Source organism: Papio anubis, chromosome 2, assembly GCF_008728515.1.
Source record: "Papio anubis isolate 15944 chromosome 2, Panubis1.0, whole genome shotgun sequence".
Classification (NCBI taxonomy): Eukaryota; Metazoa; Chordata; class Mammalia; order Primates; family Cercopithecidae; genus Papio; species Papio anubis.
The window spans coordinates 55,078,259-55,101,088 of record NC_044977.1 but is presented as its reverse complement, the minus strand read 5'-3'; the positions used below and the strand labels follow the sequence as shown (position 1 = coordinate 55,101,088).

At 51.7% G+C, this 22,830-nt stretch overlaps 2 protein-coding genes across 8 annotated transcripts in view; both read left to right on the top strand.

Moving 5' to 3' along the window:
- The window catches only part of MTMR14 (myotubularin related protein 14), a 53,811-nt gene extending 40,504 nt beyond the window's left edge, over positions 1-13,307 (top strand). For 2 of the 5 annotated variants that reach the window (XM_009200275.1, XM_009200274.1), the window contains 3 exons: positions 533-712; positions 8,276-8,431; positions 12,705-13,307. In XM_009200275.1, the coding sequence (XP_009198539.1) occupies positions 533-712; positions 8,276-8,431; positions 12,705-12,888 (520 nt within the window). In that variant the 3' untranslated portion in view covers positions 12,889-13,307. Of the gene's footprint in view, positions 1-532; positions 713-7,140; positions 7,289-8,275; positions 8,432-12,704 lie in introns of those variants that run through there. The other 3 variants (XM_003894136.2, XM_009200276.4, XM_003894137.2) reach the window with 3 other exon arrangements.
- A 525-nt stretch (positions 13,308-13,832) lies between these two features.
- The window catches only part of CPNE9 (copine family member 9), a 28,134-nt gene continuing 19,136 nt past the window's right edge, over positions 13,833-22,830 (top strand). The window contains exons 1-7 of one of the 3 annotated variants that reach the window (XM_031663169.1): positions 13,833-14,972; positions 15,499-15,539; positions 15,661-15,707; positions 15,802-15,905; positions 16,376-16,412; positions 16,630-16,632; positions 16,902-16,978. In XM_031663169.1, the coding sequence (XP_031519029.1) occupies positions 14,548-14,972; positions 15,499-15,539; positions 15,661-15,707; positions 15,802-15,905; positions 16,376-16,412; positions 16,630-16,632; positions 16,902-16,978 (734 nt within the window). In that variant the 5' untranslated portion in view covers positions 13,833-14,547. The remainder of the gene's footprint in view (positions 14,973-15,498; positions 15,540-15,660; positions 15,708-15,801; positions 15,906-16,375; positions 16,413-16,629; positions 16,633-16,901; positions 16,979-22,830) is intronic. The other 2 variants (XM_031663167.1, XM_031663168.1) reach the window with 2 other exon arrangements.

Genomic DNA, 22,830 nt, shown 5'->3' with positions numbered 1-22,830 from the left:
TTGGGAACTTGTTTGAAGGTCAGCTCCTTTGAGAATTTCATGAAATTGAGACCCTGATGACTTTCACCATAGACATATGGCTCAAGATGTTGTATAGCACAGTCCTGAGTGGTGGCTCATATTTATAATCCCAGCACTTTGGGAGGCCAAGGCAGGAGGATCACTTGAGCCCAGGAGTTCGAGATCAGTCTGGGCAGCATAATAAGACCCTGTCTCTTAGGGGGAAAAAAAGAAGGAAAAAAAAAGATTTTGCATAACATATGGAGGTGGGCAGTGACTGAACAGTGAGGAATCATTTTCTAGCACATACTTCGAGGCCAGTAGGCTGGTGTGATTTGGATGCCATAGACCCTCCATAAAGACCCAGCCCTGCTACCCATGGCCCTGAGCTGGAGAGAGTGCTAATGTTTGCCCACTCCTATGTGACGTTTTCCCAGTGGAAGTAAAGCCTGGGCCTGAAATTCAGTGAGGGTGGGCAGAGGGCTTTGCCTGCAGTGGCCCCTGGCTCACAGCCCTGCTCCTTCCACTGCAGGAGGAAGAGCCACTCATCCTCTCCACAGAGTGTCCTCTGGAACCGGCCACAACCCTCAGAGGACCGCTTGCCTTCCCACCAGGGGCTGGTGGAAGCCAGGTCTTCCAGCTCCTCATCCTCAAACCATTCTGATAACTTTTTCAGGATGGGTAGCAGTCCCCTGGAGGTCCCCAAACCCAGGTGAGGAGCTCCAAAGCCCTTGCTGTTGGAAGTGGCTAGCTTTCCCCCTTAATAAGACTGGAGGGTCGGGGGCCCAGCACCTGAGCTAGGGTCTCAAGATGGGGTTTCTAAGCTTGCAGGCCCAGTATTTGGAGGATGGGTTAGTGTTTGGTAATAAAGCAAGGGCTGATTTGTAGAGTGGTTTGAGACTCCTTCCTCGAACCCTAGCAGAATACAGGGGAACCCAGAAGTGCTGTGGCTGTGATGTGATGGTGGGGAATAGGGACTGCCTCCACTTGTTACCTTTGGCAGATCCCAGCTCCCTAGGCGCACCTCCCATTGTGATTGAAGAGATGGATCTAGATTCTGAGTCCCTTCTGGCTCTCACATCTCAAGTCTGAATTGGTGGAGCAGTGAGAACAGATGTTAGGGAGCTGAGCTACATGTGTGTGGCTGGGACAAACGGTGGTGACTGCACACCTGGAAAGGGAGCAGCTCAGCCAGGATGGCCGTGCCAGGGCTGTGGCTGAAGGGTGCTGCAGGAATGGTGCTTTCTGGGTGAGTTTAGAGCTGAGCACGGGCCAGAGGCTAGGACTGAGGACTGGTCTGGCACTTCGGAAAAGCATTTCCTACCACTTTTTCCACTTCATACTCCCGTCGAAAGAATCCTGTAAATTGCTTTGTTTTCTAAAGCTTTGAGAATGTCTCGCCTTTCTGGAGCGAATAAAGCAGTGTGGGACTTCAGGCCCTTAGTGAATTCCAGGGAGAAAGGGGCATTTAGAAGAATGGGCATGAGCTTTGGAGTCCATCCCAGATTCAAGTCAAGCTCTGCCACATCACATCCATGTGATTTTCAGACTCAGTTTCGTCCTTGGTAGTAATAGGTCTGTTAAGAAGAAAAACATTCTGAAACTTCTGGAACCCTCCTCCCATCACCCCTCTATGATTTTTCCCTCTGGGCAAAAACAGGCAATGAAGGAATATGGGGAAGAACATCCTCTGCACGTAGGCAGAGCAGATAAGCGGGAGTGGGTGTTCCAGACTGCACTGCCCACAGGGGCCCTGTGTGCTCACTCCTGAGTGAGCTCTTCAGCTCAGAACACTGCCTGAGTGCTGGAGCTGAGTCTGTGAAACCACGGCCACACGCTGTCTGGCCCCATAGGAGGTGTCTTGGAAGTGGTGGGGCAGAGACGGGGCCAGACAGACAAGCCCATGTGCTGGTGCCCCGTCCCATCCTCTGTGTGCATGCCTGCTGCCGCATCACCCTTGTCTGCACCCAGCTGTCTTCAGGGCCACTCTGGGGCTGCAGTGGCACTGTGTGACCCTCACTGTTCCAGGCTGTGGCTTTAGGTCATGGTCCCTGCGTCCTTTTCTGCCTGTGCAGCATTGCTGAACTACTAGGGAGGAAACCAGAAGGTTCCTCTTGTCCTCTGGGTCCTGCCTCAGTCTTAACTGCCCAGACTGCAGTGAGCTCCCAAGTTGAGGCAGCACCCCGTCACCCATTACCACACCCTAGCTCGCCATCTCCTGCCTGCCAAAAAATAGCACTTTGCAATCTTGTGATAGTGTCCCTCAGTCTCACAGGTGACTTTCTGCTTGCAGGACGTGGCTCAGGCTCTTGTGGCCAGTCAGGATGGCCACCAAGGCCCTCTCTTGGGAGGCTGAGGAGGATAAAGGTTGTCCTCCTGACCTCAGAGCCCTGCACACTGGGACTTGGCCAAACTTGGGATAGCTGGACCAAGATGGTTGCAAGGCTTTGAAAGGCGTGGGGTGGGCGACTGTGAGGTGTTTGATCCTTCTGCTGGTCTGTTTGGGGGAGGCCTGTCTGGAGCCAGGCTGCTTCTGACTTGGATGCCTATTGGTCAGAGGTTTTGAAAGTCTAGATTATTCAGATTTGGAGCCTTCTAATTATATATTTCCATTACCATTAAAATTAATTTAGTCTCTTAAAGTGCCTAAGGGATTAGCTTCCCTGCCTCTTAGGTAACAATAGCCAGGTCTTTAATGTGTTAGGAGAAGCTGTATGGAAAGAAACCTTTTAGTGAAGCTGTCTGTGACAACCAAAATTCTTCTAATGTGAATTCTTTGGGTTTTTATATGCTCCAAATTCTACAGGCATCTCTCTTTTAAAGCAGGATTCCCCCATGGAATGAATCTGTGAAGCTTTGTTCAAAGTTAAGTAGTAGGTATGAATCAGGTTGGGAAGAAAGTTCTGTGGGGTGCCAATTCTTACTAACCCCCAGCCCATACCCCTTATTGGCAAGCCTGGTGGTTTTTAATCATTGTTAGCTGTTGCTGCAGCAGCTTCTGATTAAGCTGCATTTCTGGACCATTGTTAAATCTCTCCATCAGTGACAGGGTTGAGGGCTGAGACGGGCCAGGACCAATGCTCTGAGCTCACATGCCTCCCCCACCTCTGGTTAGCAGGTCGCTCTACCTTGCATGGCCTTGGCCTCTGCTCTGGAGTCACACATCCTTTAGGAGTAGGGGGGTTGCTAGCACAGCATTATCCATGCCCAAGGAGGGATGGTGCCACCACTGAGCCCAGCTTGAAGTCAGGCTACCTGAAGAGCAGATGAAGTTTGCTGGGGGATGCCCAGCAGCCTGGTTGAATAGCTGAGTAGCAACACAGGGACCAACCTCTGCTGCCCGGTTAGCTACTCTTCCCCCAACCCCCACCACCTGCTAACTACTCTTGAGCAACTAGCTCTGTCCTAGGCTGTCTGCTTGTGGGTGGGAGCAGGGTAAGTTTAGATTAGGTGACAGCCAGGTCCCCTCAGAACCCAGGATCCTATATCTTAGTTCAAGTACTAACTGTGTGTGACTTCATGACATATCACTTGATGACTTTCGGTTTCCATTTTCTTATCTGTGTAATCAGAGGCTTAGGTAATTCCAAGGTCCTTCCTAGCTGTACACCTTCAAACCTTCTGTATCAGCCTTGTCAGATGTTTTCAAATGCAAGTAACAGAAAACACATCTCACTGACTGAAACAGTAAAGGAAACACATTTACAGTCGGCCCTCCATATCTGCAGGTTCCACATCCATGATCAGCCAACCAGATTGAAAACATTCAAGATAACATAAACAATAGAAAGTAATACAATGAACATGCAGTATAACAACCGCGTACAGAGTATTGACATTGTATCAGATAATCTAGAGATGATTTAAAGCATATGGGAGGATATGCATAGGTTATATGCAAATACAAGTGACCTTGAACAATGCAGGGATTAGGGCTGTCCCTCACCCCATTCAGTTGAAATCTGTATATAACTCTGACTCCTCAAAAACTACAGATAGCCTGCTGTTGACTAGAAGCCTTACCAATAACATAAAGTCAGTTAACACATATTTTGTGTGTTATCTCTATTATATACTGTATTCTTAGGTAAGCTAGAGGAAAATAAAATGTTAAGAAAATCATAAGGAAGAGAAACTGTATTTCCTGTGTGTTCAGTAGAAGTGGATCATAAGGGTCTTCTTGCTGAGGAGGCTGAGGAGAAAGTGGAGGGAGGGGTTGTCTTGCTGTGTAGGGCAGCAGAGGCAGGAGATAGTCTGCATGTGAGTGGACCCATGCAGTTCATGTGTGTTGTTCAAGGATCAGCTGTGCTACTACATTTTATGTAAGGGATTTGAGCATCCAAGGACTTTGGTATTGGTGGGGTGGTAAGTGGGTGGTGATCCTAGAACCAATCCCCTGTGATAAAAAGGAATAACAAGGAACAACTGTATATAGAAAAGCCTAGTGGAAAATCAGTCTTCCAGTGCAGCCTGATCAAGGTTCCAGCTCTATTTCCCTGTAGTTTGTTCCCATTGCCTCCTTCTGCATGTTAGCTTTGTTCTCTGGCCAGCTTCCCTAATGGTGGCAAAATGGTTGACAGCAGCTCCCAGGATGACATGCTGCTTCCTTTCTCACATCCAGGGGTCACATGAGAGCCTCTTTTTTTCAGTTGTAGGTAGAAGCTGTGTGCTTTACTCCCATTGGAGGTTATGTGGTGGTCCATGAACCGATTTCTGAGGTGCCCACCCCTTATCAGGAAGAAAGATGAGTGTATTATTGCAAGGGCTTTGGTCAGACCTGGGTTTCGGTCGTAGCTTTGCAGTCCTAGCTGTCTGACTTGGAAAAATCACATCCCTTCTGAGCTCAGTTATTTTATCCTGTTTTTAAAGGGGGAAAAATGATTCAGGCCCCCGTTAGTTTGGGTTAAAATGAAATAATGGGTTGGACTTGATGGCTCATGCCTGTAATCCAGCACTTTGGGAGGCCAAGGTCAGATTATCGTTTGAACCCAGGAATTCAAGACTAAGCTGAGCACCATAGTGAGACCCTGCCAATACAAAAGATAGATTAGATAGATAGATTGGATGGATGGCTAGACAGATAGATGGATTGGACTGGATTGGGATGGATTGGGATGGATGGAGTAAATACTCATAGTAGATACCTTTTTACCAATGCCCAGCAAACAGTAGCTGTGGTTAAGGATTTGGCCTTATCAGTCATTTGTCTGAGAGCCTGTAGGCCCTGTCATGACACTAGGCAGCTGCATAAAAGGCCAGGCCCACATCCCGACCTGTGTGTTCTTGCCTGGGTTGAGCCAGCTCGGTTTGTGTGAGTATTCTTGTACCCGCTTCCAGAAAGGACTAGCTAAAAGACACCTGCTCTGAGTTGGCTGTCAGTAGGGCATCTGGGGAGGTGGGAGCCCATAGCAACTACAGCTCTGGGTGCTATGAAGAGGGCCCTGAGCTGCATCCCACTAAGGAAGTGAAATGTTGCTGAGCTCCCACCCTCCTAGGCAGAGGTCTGAGCCGCTGGGATGTGGACAGGTGACCTCTGAAGCGTTGTCAGCTCCACCACCATCCAGTTTGAGGGTTGCTTGGTCCCATGTTCTCTCCAGTTGTGTAGTGGGAGAGCAGAGGGGGTGGAGATTGGACCCCTCTGTTTGCTGCTCAGGGCAAAAGGGTTTGGGCTCTTGTTGAAGCTGGTTAAGTTACCTGTGTTCTTAGACTGACTGGAAGGCTTTTCCTCTCTTCTCAGTATATGGGCACAGGTCCTTACTCCCGGTGACATGACCCACTGTAGATGTACCCTGCAGCCAGCTAATCCATGGTGGTATTTGTGGACACTTTCCTGCTTAGCATGGCCCTTTGCCCTCAACCCCAGGAGCTGAATGGTCACTTTGTAGCCCTTCCTTTGACAAAGGCCTCGTGTAGGAAAACTCCTTTGTAGCCAGTGTGCTCACTCTTGAAAAATCCCAGAGTCTGCAGAAGATGGCTGCCTGCTGAGAGATGCTTCTGTCCCCTGGGATCACACACACTGCTGCTGTCTGTGCTGCCTAATCCATCCAACAGCTGCTCCAAATGCAGTTCTTGGCCGGTGTTACCTGCTGGGACATGGGGGAAGTAAAGGGAAGTGACTAGCTCAGGGGACCTGGAATCCTAGAGGGGAGCCAGTCAGTAAGTAACTCCCTCCCATTGGCCATGTTTCCCTTGCCAATGTTACTCTTTGGCTCTGGGGGAGTGGTTTTGGGGCCTGAGAAACTTCCCCATGCTCCTGGCCCCAGCTGTGCCTCGTCCTAGTCAGCATCCCTTCCATTCCCTCAACATTCTGGTTTTTAGCTGTTGTTTTCCCACAAGCTACTAATACTGGAAAAGATTCTACCCTGCAGCTTGAACAATAGATGAGATTTGTGGAGCCAGGATGCGCCTCAGGGTTGTGCCGGCTGAAGGCCTAGTGTGACCTGGAGGAGGCACAGGGCAGGCTGCTCCTGGGGAGCTGTCTCTTTGATTTACAGACTGCCTGAGCCCAAGTTTCTCCATCTAGAAACAAGGAAGCCCTGCTCTGTCGGGCCCTAGGGGCTTCTGTCAGGTGACAGACCATGTCCTGTTCTCATCCCTAATGCTGCCATCACGCACCTTCTAGAGTTTAGCAGGAATGATGAATGTGGTAAGTCTGTATGTTGTAGGGGGTTCCGATTTATGGCAGCCTTAACATAGAAAACCATCTGTTTTTCCTGGTCCCAAGGTGGTTCTGTTTCAGGACAAATGTGCAGTCATTCTTGGTTTTAAAAATCTCTTCTCAGCTGGGTGCAGTGGCTCATGCCTGTAATCCCAGCACTTTGGGAGGCCGAGGTGGGCAGATCACCAGAGATCAGGAGTTCAAGACCAGCCTGGCCAACATGGTGAAACCCCATCTCTACTAAAAATACACACAAAAAAATTAGCTGGGCATGGTGGTGGGCGTCTGTATTCCCAGATACTTGAGGTTACAGTTGGGAGGCTGAGGCAGGAGAATTGCTTGAACCCAGGAGGCAGAGGTTGCAGTGAGCCTAGATCACGCCATTGCACTCCAGCCTGGGCGACAAGACTGGAAAAACAAAAACCTCTTCTCACACTCCCTAGCTGTGATACATCAGGCAAGTATCTTCACCTGTCTTACAGATGGAGATGGTTAAGGATTGCCAGAGTTGCAGTGCCTGGCCAGCTGCACTCCAGTGGCAGCTGCTTGGGGATAAGACTGGCCCAGTGACCAGTTGGGCTGTCATCTCAGACTAGGAGCCCTTGACACCAGCCAGCTGGGGGAGCCAAGGCCAGTGAATGTTTTTCTCCACTCCCAATCCCCGCTCTTCATTCCTGTTTCTGGGTCCCTACTTGAACACCTCCTGCTGTTTTTGGATGAAAGAATAAAGGGTCAAGCATCACAGACGATGTCCCTCTGGGGACTGGGACCTGGGGTAGCAGGTGGAAGGGCCTTGTTTGATGTCTCCCTATCTCCTCCCTCACCCGCACTGGCTGGACTACTGCCCAGGACAGAAGAGAGGGGTTGGCTGAGTGGGGAGGAGGCGGAAGCAGTAGATTCCCAGCACAACTTTCTTCCTCCCACCCCCCAAACCTCCATCTGAAGAAGGCCTGATGAAGCTGTCAGGCTGCCTGCCTGATTCATCCCTTCCCTCTGGGCATAGCCACTGAGTCTGTTGGGCTGGGCTGATGCTTCTGAATACAAACTATGGCACTTGGAAGGCACTGCAGAGAAAGGGGGGACTTCAGGACTCCCATTCCATCACTCTTCAGTCTAGGTCATACCCTCCACAATCCCCAAGAGGCCTGTTCTGTCTCTTCTGATGGGACTCCTGGGTTCTGTGTTGCCCACCCTGCAAATCTGCATGCCAGGAAGCATGGGTGACCCGGCTGCTGGTACACCTTCATTTGGGTGCTAGCCTTGCTCCCTTCATTTGGTGCTGTTGAGATTGTCCTTGCCATGTTTGCTCCCAGCACAGGCACACCCTGGCCCCAGGCTGTGGCTCTGATTCACTCTTACTGCCATGCTTTGTTCTCGTTTTTTTGCTTCCACAGTAAGTCTGCACAAAGTACTGTCCTCACAGCTGAGCTTACCTGGTGATCTGTTCTTTTTTGTCGGTCACTACTTGTCCAGCCTTTTTTTTTTAGACTTTTGGAGACGGTGATTGACAACAGAACCTAGCAGCCAGGGCCGTGCTAGCCCCCCAGTCCCCTCCAGAGCCTGTGTCAGGCATATGACTGACTGCATCCTCTCCCCTCTCTCTCCTCTCTGCCCCAGATCAGTGGACCATCCCCTGCCCGGATCCTCTCTCTCCACAGACTATGGCAGCTGGCAGATGGTAACGGGCTGTGGCAGTATTCAGGAGCGGGCTGTCCTGCACACAGACTCCTCTCTCCCTTTCAGCTTCCCGGATGAGCTCCCTAACAGTTGTCTGTAAGTGTCTTGCTTGAGAAGGCAGGATACTCCCCTGCCCATGTGAAAAGCTGGTGAGCAGTCAGGAGTGCTGGATAGGAATGAGGCAGAGGCTGGCGCTTGGGAGCTGGCCTGGCCTCCTGCCCCTCCCCTCTCAGCTGCTGAACCTGAGGTATGAAGGAGGCCTGTGGCTGGTCAGGAAGTGCACTGGTTTGTGTGTTCACTCTGCAGCCTCTAAAAACCATCCACTGGTGTCTCAGGTGCACCCAGAGGGAAAGCTGCTGGACTGTAACTATAGAAGATTCTATTTCTGTATAAGCCTTTGCCTGACATGAGAATCGTTTGAAGGCAGAACAGTAGGATAGTGAAGGTAGGTGTATGGTGGAGGCCAGAGCCAGAGTGGTGCTGGGTTAGCCCAAAGCTGTGCTCCTGAGCAGAATCTAGGGTGACTTGCCGTCTCTACCCGCCTTGTCTTCTGTTTTTGCCTCTGGGCAGGAATAAGAATTGGATGGGGATTCTAGATCCCACACCTACAAAACCCTGAGTTTCCAGCCCCTACAATGTGTCCACCTGACTGGAGCAGCTGCCTCTGGGGAAACCACCTGCCCCTGGCCTGTTCTGCCGCTTCATGGATGTCAGGCAGGAGAAAGCCTCCGGTGGCCGGGGGAGCAAGACCTGCTCCTCAGCTGTGGTGCCTGAGGGCCCCTCAGCAAGCCTTCCCTTCACCTCCATACCATGGGCTGGATGAATGGCACATGCTGGGGCCTCACCACCAGCACCGCAATCCAGCTTATCCCCACCCATGTTGGTGGGTTGGAGGCAAGGTGCCTTGCGGAGTTGGGAAGGGAAAGGGGGCCCTAGATCCTAGCTGAGGGCAGTCAGGAGCCAGTCAGACCTTGAAATTCCAGGATGGCACAGGTCCTGGCCCTGCAGCTGTGAAGTCACCAAAGAGCTTCTGAGGTCACTGTGCCTGGCACAGCCTCCTCTGCGGCCAGCCCCTAGGCCAGAAACAAGATCTCTTCGATTTTTGAAGGTTAAAAATAAAAGAATTGCAGGCCGGGTGTGGTGGCTTATGCCTGTAATCCCAGCACTTTGGGAGGCCGAGGCGGGCAGATCACCTAAGGTCAGGAGTTCGAGACCAACCTGACCAACATGGAGAAACCCCGTCTCTACTAAAAATAAAAAATTAGCTGGGCGAGGTGGTGCATTCCTGTAATCCCAGCTACTCGAGAGGCTGAGGCAGGAGAATCGCTTGAACCCAGGAAGCGGAGGTTGTGGTGAGCCAAGATCATGCCATTGCACTCCAGCCTGGGCAACAAGAGCGAACCTCTCAAAAAAAAAAAAAAAAAAAATTGCACCTTTCTGTAGAGACTTCCTACTCCAGCCCCGTTTGCCCAAAAGCCGTCTCTGACGGAAGCACAGATATCCCTGCTTGATAGCACCCCTCACTTACCTGGGGTCAGCCACTGAAACTGGCAACTCCAGCCCCAGAGCACCCACCCTAGAACCTACTAAATTTAGGCCCCAGGCAGCACTCCAGGCTCCTAGCCAACCCTTTAGTTCTGGGAGGTTCTCAGAGGAGGGCTGGATTCTGTATGATCTCAAGGCCTCCAAGATTGTGGGATGCGGTCAGAGTTGATTCCTGTGAAGCTGTGTAGCATGTGGGTGCAGCACTTGGGCTTTGGTATCAGAGAAACTTAAGTCCAAATCCTAGCTGCTCTATTCTCCAGCTGTATCTTCGAGTGTCAGCCTTGCCTTTTCTGAACCTGTTAGCTCATCTCAAGAAGGAGTGGCACTGTAGTACCTCCCTTGCCTGGTATGTGTCCTTAAATGGATCACATAGCCTCTCTTGTTTTCTCGTCTCTCAGGAGGTTGTGGTCTCTGTCCCTTCCATCTCTCAGAAATGGGCAGCCCAGCCGTGGCGGGGGCTGGGGGGAGGGGGCAGGGCAGTGAGAATGCTCATGTATGGATCTTTGGATGTTCCCTGTGAGTGTAAACGAAGGTCTGTTTCTCCTTCGTATGCTGTAAGGAGAAGCTAAGGCAAGCATGCATGGCCTTTGGCCTGTGTGAAATTAGAAAGTAAAAAGATCTTGGGCCATGCTTCTCCCCCAGTTACCAGGAGAGACTTCAAGATTGTTCATGGTAGTGCAGGAATCCGGTCTCAGCTCCATGTTCTTAGTGCTGCTGCAGGAGCAATTTGACTTTTCTTTGCCCAGAGCCTACTGCTTCCATCTCTCACGTTTCACTCCCACAGATCTGCTTTCCCTTGAGTCCTGTCTATCTCCGCACTTACTTACCTCAGGACTGTCATTTATTCTCAGACACCCCTCTGCTCCCACAAGCCCTGGGTACAAGTCATTGAGGCTTTGGGATTGGGTTCACTTCAGCTGCCTCTGACAGATTTCCAGGGAGGGACTGTCCAGGCATTGGTTTCTTGGGGGCGGATTTGGAGCAAGATTAGTAGGCATGGCTGGTCTTAGTATTTAGGTGTAAATACTTAGTATTTAGGTGAGGGCTCTTCTCATGTAGGTCTGTGACCCCTAGAGAGGGCCCTCCAGGGACCCATCGGGGGAACACCATGTGAGTACTTGACCTTTGAGTCGAGTCCACGGGCTTCTTCTATTAAAGACCCTTGGGGATGTCACACAGCCTCATGTGGAGTCACACTTTGATAAGCCTGAGTTGTGTGCACTTGTTTCCCTTCTTGACTTGTAATTTCAAGGTAAGGAAAGAAGAGGGGCTTTCATCTGTGATCAGAGCCTACAGAGGCCAAGAGAGGAATGGGGGATAGAATCAGAACACAGATCTTTCTGGAAAAGCAAGCACCCTTTCAGCTGTTTACCTGGGAACCACAGTGACGGAAAGTGTAGCTAAAGCCCTAGAGGTTTCCAGTGGGGAACCCTGCCCTCAACCCAGCAGACAGTGGGTTCTTCCAGGGCAATAGCTTCCTCCTAAGATGCGTCATGTCTGCGCCTCAAGGCTGAGGCCTTTTTCTTTACTTTTTTTTACACAGTCTTTCTTTGGACAGAGTCTCGCTCTGTCGCCCAGGCTGGAGTGCAGTGGCGCGATCTGGGCTCACTGCAAGCTCCGCCTCCTGGGTTTACGCCATTCTCCTGCCTCAGCCTCCCGAGTAGCTGGGACTACAGGCGCCCGCCACATCGCCCGGCTAGTTTTTTGTATTTTTTTTTTCTAGTAGAGACGGGGTTTCACCGTGTTAGCCAGGATGATCTCGATCTCCTGACCTCGTGATCCGCCCATCTCGGCCTCCCAAAGTGCTGGGATTACAGGCTTGAGCCACCGCGCCCGGCCTTTTTTTTTTTTTTTAAGACACAGTCTTACTCTGTTGCCCAGGCTGGAGTGCAGTGGTGCAATCTGGCTCACTGTAACCTCTGCCTCCGGGGATCAAGCAATTCTCCTGCCTTCAGCCTCCCAAATAGCTGGGATTACAGGCACATGCCACCATGCCTGGTTAATTTTTGTATTTTTAGTAGAGATAGTTTTGCCATGTTGGCCAGGCTGGTCTCGAACTCGACCTGCCTCGGCCTCCCAAAGTGCTGCAATTACAGGCGTAAGCCACCACACCCGGCCAAGGCTGAGGCCTTTCAACAGCTGTGGCCTGCTGCCAGATTTCAGGGGCCTCCTTACTGTTAGGTATAAAACTTCATGCCTCAGCTTGCCCTTCCCAAGGAGTGGAAGCAGAGAGCTGCTGGGGCAAATTCCCTCCTGCTTAGCTACCCTCCTTCCAAGTGATCGCAAAGAAAGTTATTTTCACAACAGGTCAGGTCAGGCCAGGCACAGTTGCTCACGCCTGTAATCCCAGCACTGTGGGAGGCCAAGGCAGGCAGATCAGTTGAATCCAGAAGTTTGAGACCAGCCTGGGCAACGTGGTAAAACCCCATCATGGTGACATGTGCCTGTAGTCCCAGCTACTTGAGGGGCTGAGGCGGGAGGATGGCTTGAGCCCGGGAGGTTGAGGCTATAGTGAGCCCTGATTGTGCCACTGCACTCCAGCTTAGGCAATAGAGTGAGACCTTGTCTCAAGAAAAAAAAAAAAAAGGTTAGTGTCCCAGTAAAAGCTCCTGTTCTAGGTGGGAACAGTAGCCTGAGGGCTTTGAGAAATGGTTTAAGGGAAAACAGGGCCAGATATCTGGGGCCTGAACCACAAGGATAGCATGGCCATAAGACAGACACTGGATTTGTCCAGTCAGAAGCACAAGGACAGGTGGTGTGGAGGGAGGATGCTGGGTCCTGTCCCAGGGTAATGTCTTTGTTGTTTCTCTTTCCCTCCCCATAGGCTTGCAGCCCTGAGTGATCGAGAGACTCGGCTGCAGGAGGTGCGCTCAGCCTTCTTGGCTGCGTACAGCAGCACGGTGGGGCTTCGGGCAGTAGCCCCCAGTCCCTCTGGTGCCATCGGGGGCCTGCTGGAGCAGTTTGCCCGTGGTGTCGGACTCCGGGGCATCAGCAGCAATGCCTTGTGAAGAAGCCAGCCCATGACAGTTTCCTGCTCCTCTCTCAGCTGAGCCCTTAGCAGAATCAAAGCCATGCCTGGCCAAAGGGGTACTTCCAGGTCAGGGGAAATTTCACTCCCCCATCTCCATCATGTACATGGCAGCCCCAAAGCTGAGCAAGGCCAAAGACAGGGTTTTCCAATCCCCAGCCTCTTGACTGGTGACCACCACCCCTTCTTGTCACTGTCTCCCACCCACCCCGTCTTTGCTGGGATTCCCATCAACTCTCAGAACTGTGTGGGGTTTCCCTGGGGCCTTGTGGAAGCCATGACTTCACAAAGACCCTACCTCTCAATTCTTGTTTCCTGGGGAGGAGGGATCACCTGCACTGAGAATGAGGCAGTTTGACACAGATCACAAAATAAAATCAAAGTCTTTTTAAACAGCCACTCGTGTCCTCATTTGGTTATTGTCTTTGTGGAGCTATTAGGAAGGTTATCATTGTCCTTTTTGCTGGACAAGGGGTGTTTAAGTGGAGGACAGGTGAAACAGGAAGAGAACTGGCGACAGGTGTACCTCTCCACTCATGGGCCATGGTAGTCCTGCAGTGGGGACAATACTTAAGACTGTTGAGAGTAGTGGTTCTCGGGCCTAAGCAGGTCCTAGTCACCTAGGGAGCCTGATTAGCTCTGCACATTCCCAGGGCTGCCTGAGTTTTAGCCTTTGGGTTGCTAAGGAAGTTGCCTGGGAATTAGGAGCTGGAGGATCTTTTTTTTTTTTTTTTTTTTTTTTGAGATGGAGTCTCACTGTTGTCCAAGCTGGAGTGCAGTGGCACAATCTTGGCTCACTGCAACCCCTGCCTCCTGGGTTCAAGCGCTCCTCCTGCCTCAGCCTCCCGAGTAGCTGCGTGAACATGCCACCGTCCCCAGCTAATTTTTGTATTTTTAGTAGAGATGGGGTTTCACCATGTTGGCCAGGCCAGTCTCAAACTCCTGAGCTCAAGTGATCTGCCTGCCTCGGCCTCCTAAAGTGCTGGGATTACAGGCATGAGCCACCACACCCGACCAGGATCTTCATCTTTAACGTTCTGTAGGCAGCATGGTCCTGGTACAAGTGACCTACAGCCCTTACCTTGAGGCCTGCCTATGGAGGAGGGACTGGCTTCTGAAGCTTTGGAGATAGCAATTGGTGTGCATGTGGTGGGGGAGAGCCTGGCTGACCACCACTCTCTTCTACAGTGTGGCCTACAGTAGATTGCGTCATGAGAGTGTGTCCGCATCTGTAATGCCATGAAAGTTGTGAGGGTTTAAAGGCATGGGCAGACAGCTTTGCACGGTGCTTAACAGCCACCATTTACTGTCATCAGTGTGAATACCCAGAGGACAAATCATAAGTACCAGTGAATGTTGAGCACTTGCTGTGTGCTAAGTGCTTTCCTTGGGTTATCTCAGTAAAATTTTACAGCACCTAAAGTAGCTGCTGTTAAGGGCCTTTCTAACGGTCTTTCATGGTCAAGCCACAGAGATGTTGAGTAACTTGTCCAAGGTCACACAGCTAATAAGAGACGTACTTTTCCTATTCAGAGACCTAGGCAGGCTGGGAATGGGAAAGGGCAGAAACACTAAGGGCATGGCTCAGTAAGAGGCAACAATTCCAACGCCCACCAGGTGCCCCAAATGCTTCAGCATCATGGACAACTCTAGGGGGCTTGGGTTTCCACCCCAGAGAGTTGGCAGAGTGGACTCTACCAAGGTGTGGATTGGAGTTGGGGGTCGGGGTGAGGTTCCCCGCTGGCTCCAGGCTGCTCCAATGGGGCGGGGGCCGCCCGCAGGGCCGGGCGGGGCTGTACTGCCATCTGGAGCCGCTGCCGCCGGCGGCCACTGTCAGGGCACGAGCGGCGGGAGCGCACGCAGGGCTGGAGGGAGTGCAGCCGCCGCCGCCGCCGCCGCCACCGCGGCACATGGGCCGGCCCCGCCGCTGCCGTCGCCCCTAGCCCCAGCAGCCCTGGTCTCGCAGCCTCCTGCGGCTCGGGTCGCCCGACCAGCCATGTCTCTCGGCGGAGCCTCCGAGCGCAGCGTCCCGGCCACCAAGATTGAAATTACCGTGTCCTGCCGGTGAGCGAGCCGTGCTGGGGAGGGCTTAGGCACTGGCACTGCCCCAGCCCCAGCCAGACACGGGGCTCAGCCCAGGCAGGGGCTAGACCCCCAGGGGAGAGGCGAATATGGCTGGAAAATCACAACTGATGACAGGGGAGTTGCTGGTGGGATCGAGAAGGTGGGGGGGGGGGGGTCTTCTTGGGCAGCCCCACCCTGAAAAAAGGGCTCAGCCTGCGGGTTCAGGGGGTGGGTCGCAGGTATCCGGTAGGAGCTCGGACCCAAGAGGACAAAGTTCTGGGGCGAGCCCTCTTTCCTGGGCCCTTGGAGACAGTGTGGGTGCGTTCGCGTCCAGTCCGCAGAGCCACGGTTCCTGGACAGCGATTTCCGGTGCTGTCCAGAGTGCTGACAGCGCGGACCCCAGCTGGGGGTAGTCATGGGGGACAGAGGGAGGCCCCATACCTCCCCTCAGTGCCTGGCTCAGAGCTGACTCGAAGCGGGCGGGCTCCAGGATGATCTACTCTGTCTGTCTGTTGCTTTTCTCTAGGAACCTGCTAGACCTTGATACCTTCTCCAAGTCCGACCCCAGTAGGCGGCTCCAGGACCGGGAGGGGGAACTTGGGGTCTGGGCGCGACTCAGGGGCGGGTGGAGTCGGGGCCAGGGGTGCAAGCCGACCTCACGTCCTTCCCTCCCCGCCCCCACCTGCAGTGGTGGTGCTTTACACGCAGAGCCGGGCCAGCCAGGAGTGGCGGGAGGTGAGTCCCAGAGCCCCCTCCCGGCCCAGGGCGTCGCCCGGGAATCCCCTGGGCGTCTGCACGTCCCACGCTGACCCTCCATCCCCCTACCCAGTTCGGACGGACCGAGGTGATCGATAACACGCTGAACCCAGACTTCGTGCGCAAATTCGTCCTCGACTATTTCTTTGAGGAAAAGCAAAATCTGCGCTTCGATGTGTGAGGCCCCGCCTGGAATTCTGGCTTGGCCCGCCCCCGACCTGGATCCGCCCGGAATTCTGGCTGGCCCTACCCCCGCCTCGCCTCCCGGCCTGGTTCTTCCCGCAGGCCTCCCTCCCATTCTGAATGGCCCCCTCTAGCCTGAGTCCTGCCCTTCTGTGAGATGCGGTCCAGTTCCGTCCCCCGCTCTGGCCCCGCCCACAACTCTGCTCCTATCGCAGCTCCACCTCAGGCCCGACCCCTTCCAGACAACCCTGCCCCCAGCAGCCCCTGACTTAGCCTCGGCCCAGGCTTGACCCTTTTACTCCTCGGCCCACCCTGACTCCTCCCCCAAAGGAGACCAAAGATGAATTCGGGTCCACAGCCACCCATCCCGCCACCCAAAATTTTCACCAAGACTCGGTGCCTGACCCCCTTCCACCCTCTCCCCCACCCAGCCCCACCCCACACCGGTTCCACTCTTTTCCTAGGTACAACGTGGACTCCAAAACCAACATCTCCAAACCGGTGAGCAAACGTTTACTCGAGGGTTGGCAGAGCGCAAAGGATGCACTTAGATGTGTTCAACGACTCTTGGAACTCCTCCTAACCCTCGACCCAGACCCCATCTTCTTCAGGCCCCCAACCCACCCTCCTGGTCCCTCTCCTCCTGCCTGAGTGTCCTGCCTGTGGCCCCTACTCACTGTTCCTCTTCCTTCTTGGCTGCCACTACTGGGAACTGCAGAAGGTGAGACTGAATGGGGCTGGGCAGAGGCTGGGGGTGGGGGTGGTGTTGTGGAGAACAAGTTTGGACTGATGACCCACTATGAGACAGAGATTGCTCGCAGACCCCTTCTTTCACACCCCCTCCAATAAAGCCCAGGCAGGGTGGTGGCTCCTGCACCACTCACTCGCCTGGGAACTGCCCTGGTCCTCCTGTGCAGGAGCATCACTGGGGCTGAGCTGGGACTCAGCACTCAAGAGCTTCTGGTCTCGCTGACTCCTTGTCCTGCATAGGATTTCCTGGGACAAGCATTCCTGGCCCTGGGAGAGGTGATCGGAGGCCAGGGCAGCCGAGTAGAAAGAACCCTCACGTAAGTTGAATGGGAAGGGGTGTGGGAGTGGGGTGGGGGCTTCCAAATTCTCTGTCCCAAGGATGCCACTGACTGATAGCAGTGGAGGCTGGGGTTGCCCCTGGTCAGGAGCCTGCACTGGCTCCCATCACCCTCGTAGAAAAGTCCAATTTCCAGTGCTCTGCCCGAGTCACTCTCAGGCCTCATATGTCTTTTCCTTCTTTCTCTCTCTCTTCTCTCTTCTCTCTCTCTCCCCCCTCACTCTTTTTCTAAATCTGATTCAACCTTTAAGGTCCACTTCCAAGCCCCTCTCCACAGGGAAGCTCCCCCGGAATAAATCAAATCCTCAGGAATTTCCATTACATCCACTCACTAAATATGCATTAGCATGTTTTATATCCCACACCCTGCTCTAGGTACCAGGGCTTCATTCATTCCACAAACACTATGTATACATACCCTATGTCAGCCACTGGTAAAGGGGATTAGCTTGCAATGGTAAACAAAACAAAGGTTCTTGTCCTCAGGGGGCTGATACTCTGGTTGTGGGGGTACAAAATAGACATAAGTAAATTACATACTAGATTAGACAATATTAAGTGCTATGGGGAAAGAGACAAAGTAGAGCAGAATAAGGGGAACTGGCAATGCTGGGTGAGTGGGAGGTGCAAGATTCAACAGTGCAGTTGAGCAGGCCTCATGGACAGGTAACTGTGGAGCAACAACCTGAGGGAGGTGAGGGAGTCAATGGTACAGACATGTGGAGGAAGAATGTTCCAGGCAGAGGAGACTGCCAGTGCAAAAGCCTGGCACAAAGTACAGCAAGGAGGCCAGTGTGACTGGAGCCAGGTGACTGGGAGGCAGGAGGAAGTGAGGTTGAAGAGCTAACAGGGCCTTGCAGCGGACTTCCACCTTTCCTCTGAAACGGGAGTCACTAGAGGGTTCTGAGCAGAGGAGTGACATGATATGGCTGCTTGCAAAAGATGGTGCTAGCTATGGGGTTAAGAAAAAACCTTGGGGACCAGGCGCGGTGGCTCATGCCTGTAATCCTAGCACTTTGGGAGGCCGAGGCAGGTGGATCATGAGGTCAGGAGATAGAGACCATCCTGGCTAACACGGTGAAACCCTGTCTCTACTAAAAATACAAAAAATTAGCCAGGCGTGGTAGCGGGTACCTGTAGTCCCAGCTGCTCGGGAGGCTGAGGAAGGAAAATGGCATGAACTCAGGAGGCAGGGCTTGCAGTGAGCCGAGATTGCACCAGCCTGGGTGACAGAGCAAGACTCCGTCTCGAAAAAAAATTTAAAAATAAAAAAATGAAAAAAAAAAGAATAAACCTTGGGTGGCCAAAGGTAGAAGCAGAGAGCCAATGAGAAGACTCTGACAGTAATCCAGGCTGCTACCAGTGAAGGAGGGGAGAAGTGGTCAGATTCGGGATATATTTTAAAGGTGGAGCTAACAGGTTCCTGACAGATTGAATATGAATGTGAGAGGAAAAGAGGAGTTGAGGACAATACCAAGGTCTTTGGCTTGAACAACAGGAAAAATGGAATTGACACCAACTGAGATAGTAGGGAAAAAAAAAAAAAAAAAAAAACAAAGGAGAGCCAAGCATGGTGGTGCACACCTGTAGTCCCAGCTACTCAGGAGGCTGAGGTGGGAAGATCACTTGAGCCCAGAAGTTTAAACTCCTGGGCTCAAGCCTGGGTGACACCCCAAGCTGGGTAACAGAGTGAGACTCTGTCTGTGGACGAAAAGACAAAAAAACAAAACAAAACAAAAAATGTGAAGGAGAAGCAAGTTGGAGGAGGAATTCAATCAAGAGTTCCATCTGACATGTTGAATTTTATGTTTTATAAATATATAAAATGTTAGACATCCAAGTGGAGGTATCAAATGAGTCTTGGCTGTTGGTTTTGTTGTTGTTTTTTCAAGACAGGCTCTCACTTTGTAGCCCAGGCTGGAGGGCAATGATAGCTCACTTCAGCGTCAAGTTCCTTGGCTCAAGGAATACTCCCACTCAACCTTCCAAGAAGTCAAGTAGCTGGAACTACAGGTGGATGCCAGCAGGCCCAGCTAATTTTAAAATTATTTTTTGGGCCGGGTGCAGTGGCTCAAGCCTCTAATCCCAGCACTTTGGGAGGCCGAGACGGGCTGATCACGAGGTCAGGAGATCGAGACCATCTTGGCTAACACCATAAAACCCCACCTCTACTAAAAAATACAAAAAACTACCCGGGCGAGGTGGCGGGCGCCTGTAGTCCCAGCTACTCGGGAGGCTGAGGCAAGAGAATGGCATAAACCCGGGAGGCAGAGCTTGCAGTGAGCTGAGATCTGGCCACTGCACTCCAGCCTGGGCGACAGAGCGAGACTCCGTCTCACAATAAATAAATAAATAAATAAATAAATAAATAAATAAATAAATAAATAAAATTATTTTTTGTAGAGACAGGGGGCCTCGTTGTGTTTTTCAGGCTGGTCTTGAACTCCTGACATCAAGTAGTCCTCCTGCCTTGGCCTCCCAAAGTGCTAGGATTACAGGCATGAGCCACTGAGCCTGGCCTTAGATGTTAACTTTAAAGCAATGCTATTAGATGAGATCACCAAAGGAGGGGAGGAAGGACTGGCGAAAAAGAAAGAGGGAGACGAGAGAGAGAGAACCAAAGGCTGAGGCTCCACAAATTGGACCTAAAAAAGAAGACTGAGAAGGAGCAATTAATGAAGTAGGAGGAGAACCAAGAGAGGGTGATGTCATCGAAGCAAAGAGAAGGGTTATCAAGAAGAGAGTTACCAACCACGTCAAATGCTGCTGCAGCTCAAGTAAGATGAGGATTGGGAATTGGCCATTGCATTTAGCAAGGTGAAAATCCCTGTTGACTCTTACAAGCATAGTTTTAAAGAAGAGGTGGAGGTGAAGAGGATGGAAGACGGAGGGAGTCAAGGCATCTGTCAAGGAGTTTTACAGCAAAGGGGAGAAGAGAAAAGATGTGTGACCAGGCATGGTGGCTCACACCTGTAATCCCAGCACTTTGGGAGGCTGAGGTGGGTGGCTCACTTGAGGTCCAGAGTTCCAGACCAGCCTGGCCAACATGGTGAAATCTCTACTAAAAATACAAAAAAATGGCCGGGCGCGGTGGCTCAAGCCTGTAATCCCAACACTTTGGGAGGCCGAGATGGGCGATCACAAGGTCAGGAGATCAAGACCATCCTGGCTAACACAGTGAAACCCCATCTCTACTAAAAAATACAAAAAACTAGCCGGGCGAGGTGGTGGGCGCCTGTAGTCCAGCTACTCGGGAGGCTGAGGCAGGAGAACGGCGAGAACCCGGGAGACAGAGCTTGCAGTGAGCTGAGATCGGGCCACTGCACTCCAGCCTGGGCGACAGAGCGAGACTCCGTCTCAAAAAACAAAAACAAAAACAAAACAAAACAAACAAACAAAAAAAATTAGCTGGGAGTGGTGGCGCATGCTTGTCATCCCAGCTACTCAGAAGGCTGAAGTAGGAAAATCGCCCGAACCAGGGAGGCAGAGGTTGCAGTGAGCCAAGATCATGCTACTGCACTCCAGCCTGGGCAACAGAGGGAGACTCTGTCGCAAAAAAAAAAAAAAAAAAGAAGAGAAGGGAGAGGAGAGGAGATGAGAGGAGTGGAGGGGAGGGGAGGGGAGAGGAGAGGAGAGAAGGAGATGTGGCTGAAGCAGGAAGAGAGGTCAAGAATACGTATATATATATATATATATATATTTTTTTTTTTTTTGGAGACAGAGTCTCACTCTGTCACCCAGGCTGGAGTGCAGTGGTGTGATCTCGGCTCACTACAAACCTCTGCCACCCTGGTTTAAGTGATTCTCCTGCCTCAGCCTCCCGAGTAGCTTGGATTATAGGTGCCTGCCACCGCGCCCGGCTAATTTTTGTAGTTTTTTAGTAGAGATGGGGTTTCGCCATCTTGGCCACGCTGGTCTTGAACGCCTTACCCCATGATCCACCCACCTCGGCCTCCCAAAGTGCTGGGATTACAGACGTGAGCCACCACGCCCGGCCAAGTTTATAATTTTTTAACACGAGGCTGGGCGCGGTGGCTCACACCTGTAATCTGAGCACTTCGGGAGGCTGAGGCCTCCTAAAGGTGAAGGCAGGTGGATCACCCGAGGTCAGGAGTTCAAGACCAGCCCTGTGCTTTATAGTGAAACCCTGTCTCTACTAAAAATACTGGAGTGTGGTGGAAGCCTTGCAATCCCAGCTACTAGGGAGGGATGGGGCAGGAGGTCGCTTGAACTCAGGGGACCCAGAGGGTTGCAGTGAGCGAGATCACACCATTGCACTCCAGCCTGGGTGACAGAGTGAGAGACTCCATCTCAAAAAAAAGAAAAATAATTTTTTTTTTTTTTTTTTTTTTTTTTTTTTTTTTTGAAGCGGAATCCCACTCTGCCTTCCCAGTCCCCTCTCCAGCTCACTGCAAGCTCCGCCTCCCGGGTTCATGCCATTCTCCTGCCTCAGCCTCCCGAGCAGCTGGGACCCACAGGCGCCCGCCACCTCGCCCGGCTAGTTTTCTGTCTTTTTTTTAGTAGAGGCGGGGTTTCACGTGTTAGCCAGAATGGTCTCGATCTCCTGACCTCGTGATCCATGCGTCTCGGCCTCTAAATGCTGGGATTACAGGCTTGAGCCACAGCAGGACTAGAAAAAAAATAATTTAACATGAGATAAATTATACCCATTGGCTGGTAGGTAGTGTAATCCCAGCTATTCTGGAGGCTGAGGTGAGATGATCACTTGAGCCCGGGAGTTCAGGACCAGCCTGGGCAACATAGTGAGGCTCCATCTCTACAGGAAAAAAAAAAAAGGAAAATTATACTATATTTACACATTGATGGGAATGACCAAGTAGAAACTGAAAAGTTGATGTAATAAAAAGAGGTGAGCATTACTGAAGTGATGTTCCTGTGCAGACAAGACAGTATGAAATATAGTACACAGTGGAGGGATAAATAGGCACAAGGACAGTTCATTTATAGCAACGGTAGGAGTCACACTTGTGTGGGTGAAGATACTGGTGGCAGGGTAGGTGTGGTGGTGGGTGGACATTCTCTTCTGGTTGCTTCAATTTTGTTCAGTGAGTAGGAAACAAGGTCATTGGCTGAGAATGCAGATAGGGGAGGAGGCTTTAGGGGTTGAGGAGAGAGAAGGAGTGAAACTGCCATCTACCAGAACTACCATCTACCAGAGAGTGAAGGGCCTTGGGACGTATAGTATGACTCCGAGGCAACAATAAGGACCCTCTTGAGGTCTGCAGTCATGCATTTGAAAAGAGACAAGTTCGCATAATTGTGTTTTTGTCTGGCCATGTTCAGTTTCACAGGTACAGTATGGGTTAGGCAGAGTTAGGCTTAACTAGAGCTGTGGTTCTGCCAAATAAATATATCGAAAGTGAGAGAAAAGGCTGGGCCAGTGGCTCACACCTGTAATCGAAGCACTTTGGGAGGCTGAGGCAGGAGGATCTCTTGAGGCCAGGAGTTCAACACCAGTCTGGGTAACATAGCCAGACCTTGTCTCTAAAAAAGTAAAAATTTAAACATTAGCCAGGTGTAGTGATGTGCACCTGTAGTCTCAGCTACTTGAGAGGCTGATGTGGGAGGATCTCGAGTCCAGGAATTTGAGGCTTCAGTGAGCTACGACCGTGCCACTGTACTCCAGCCTGGGTAACAGAGTGAGACCCCAACTCTTAAAAAAAAAAAGTGAGAGAAGGAAAAAAGAGACAGCATGCAAGCGAATGATTATTATAATCACTGACTGGAATTCACACTGGATGGATGAGGTGGTAAGGGAGAACATTAAGGAGGCAAAGAATAGTGAGGAGGCAACAGGATCAACAATTCGTT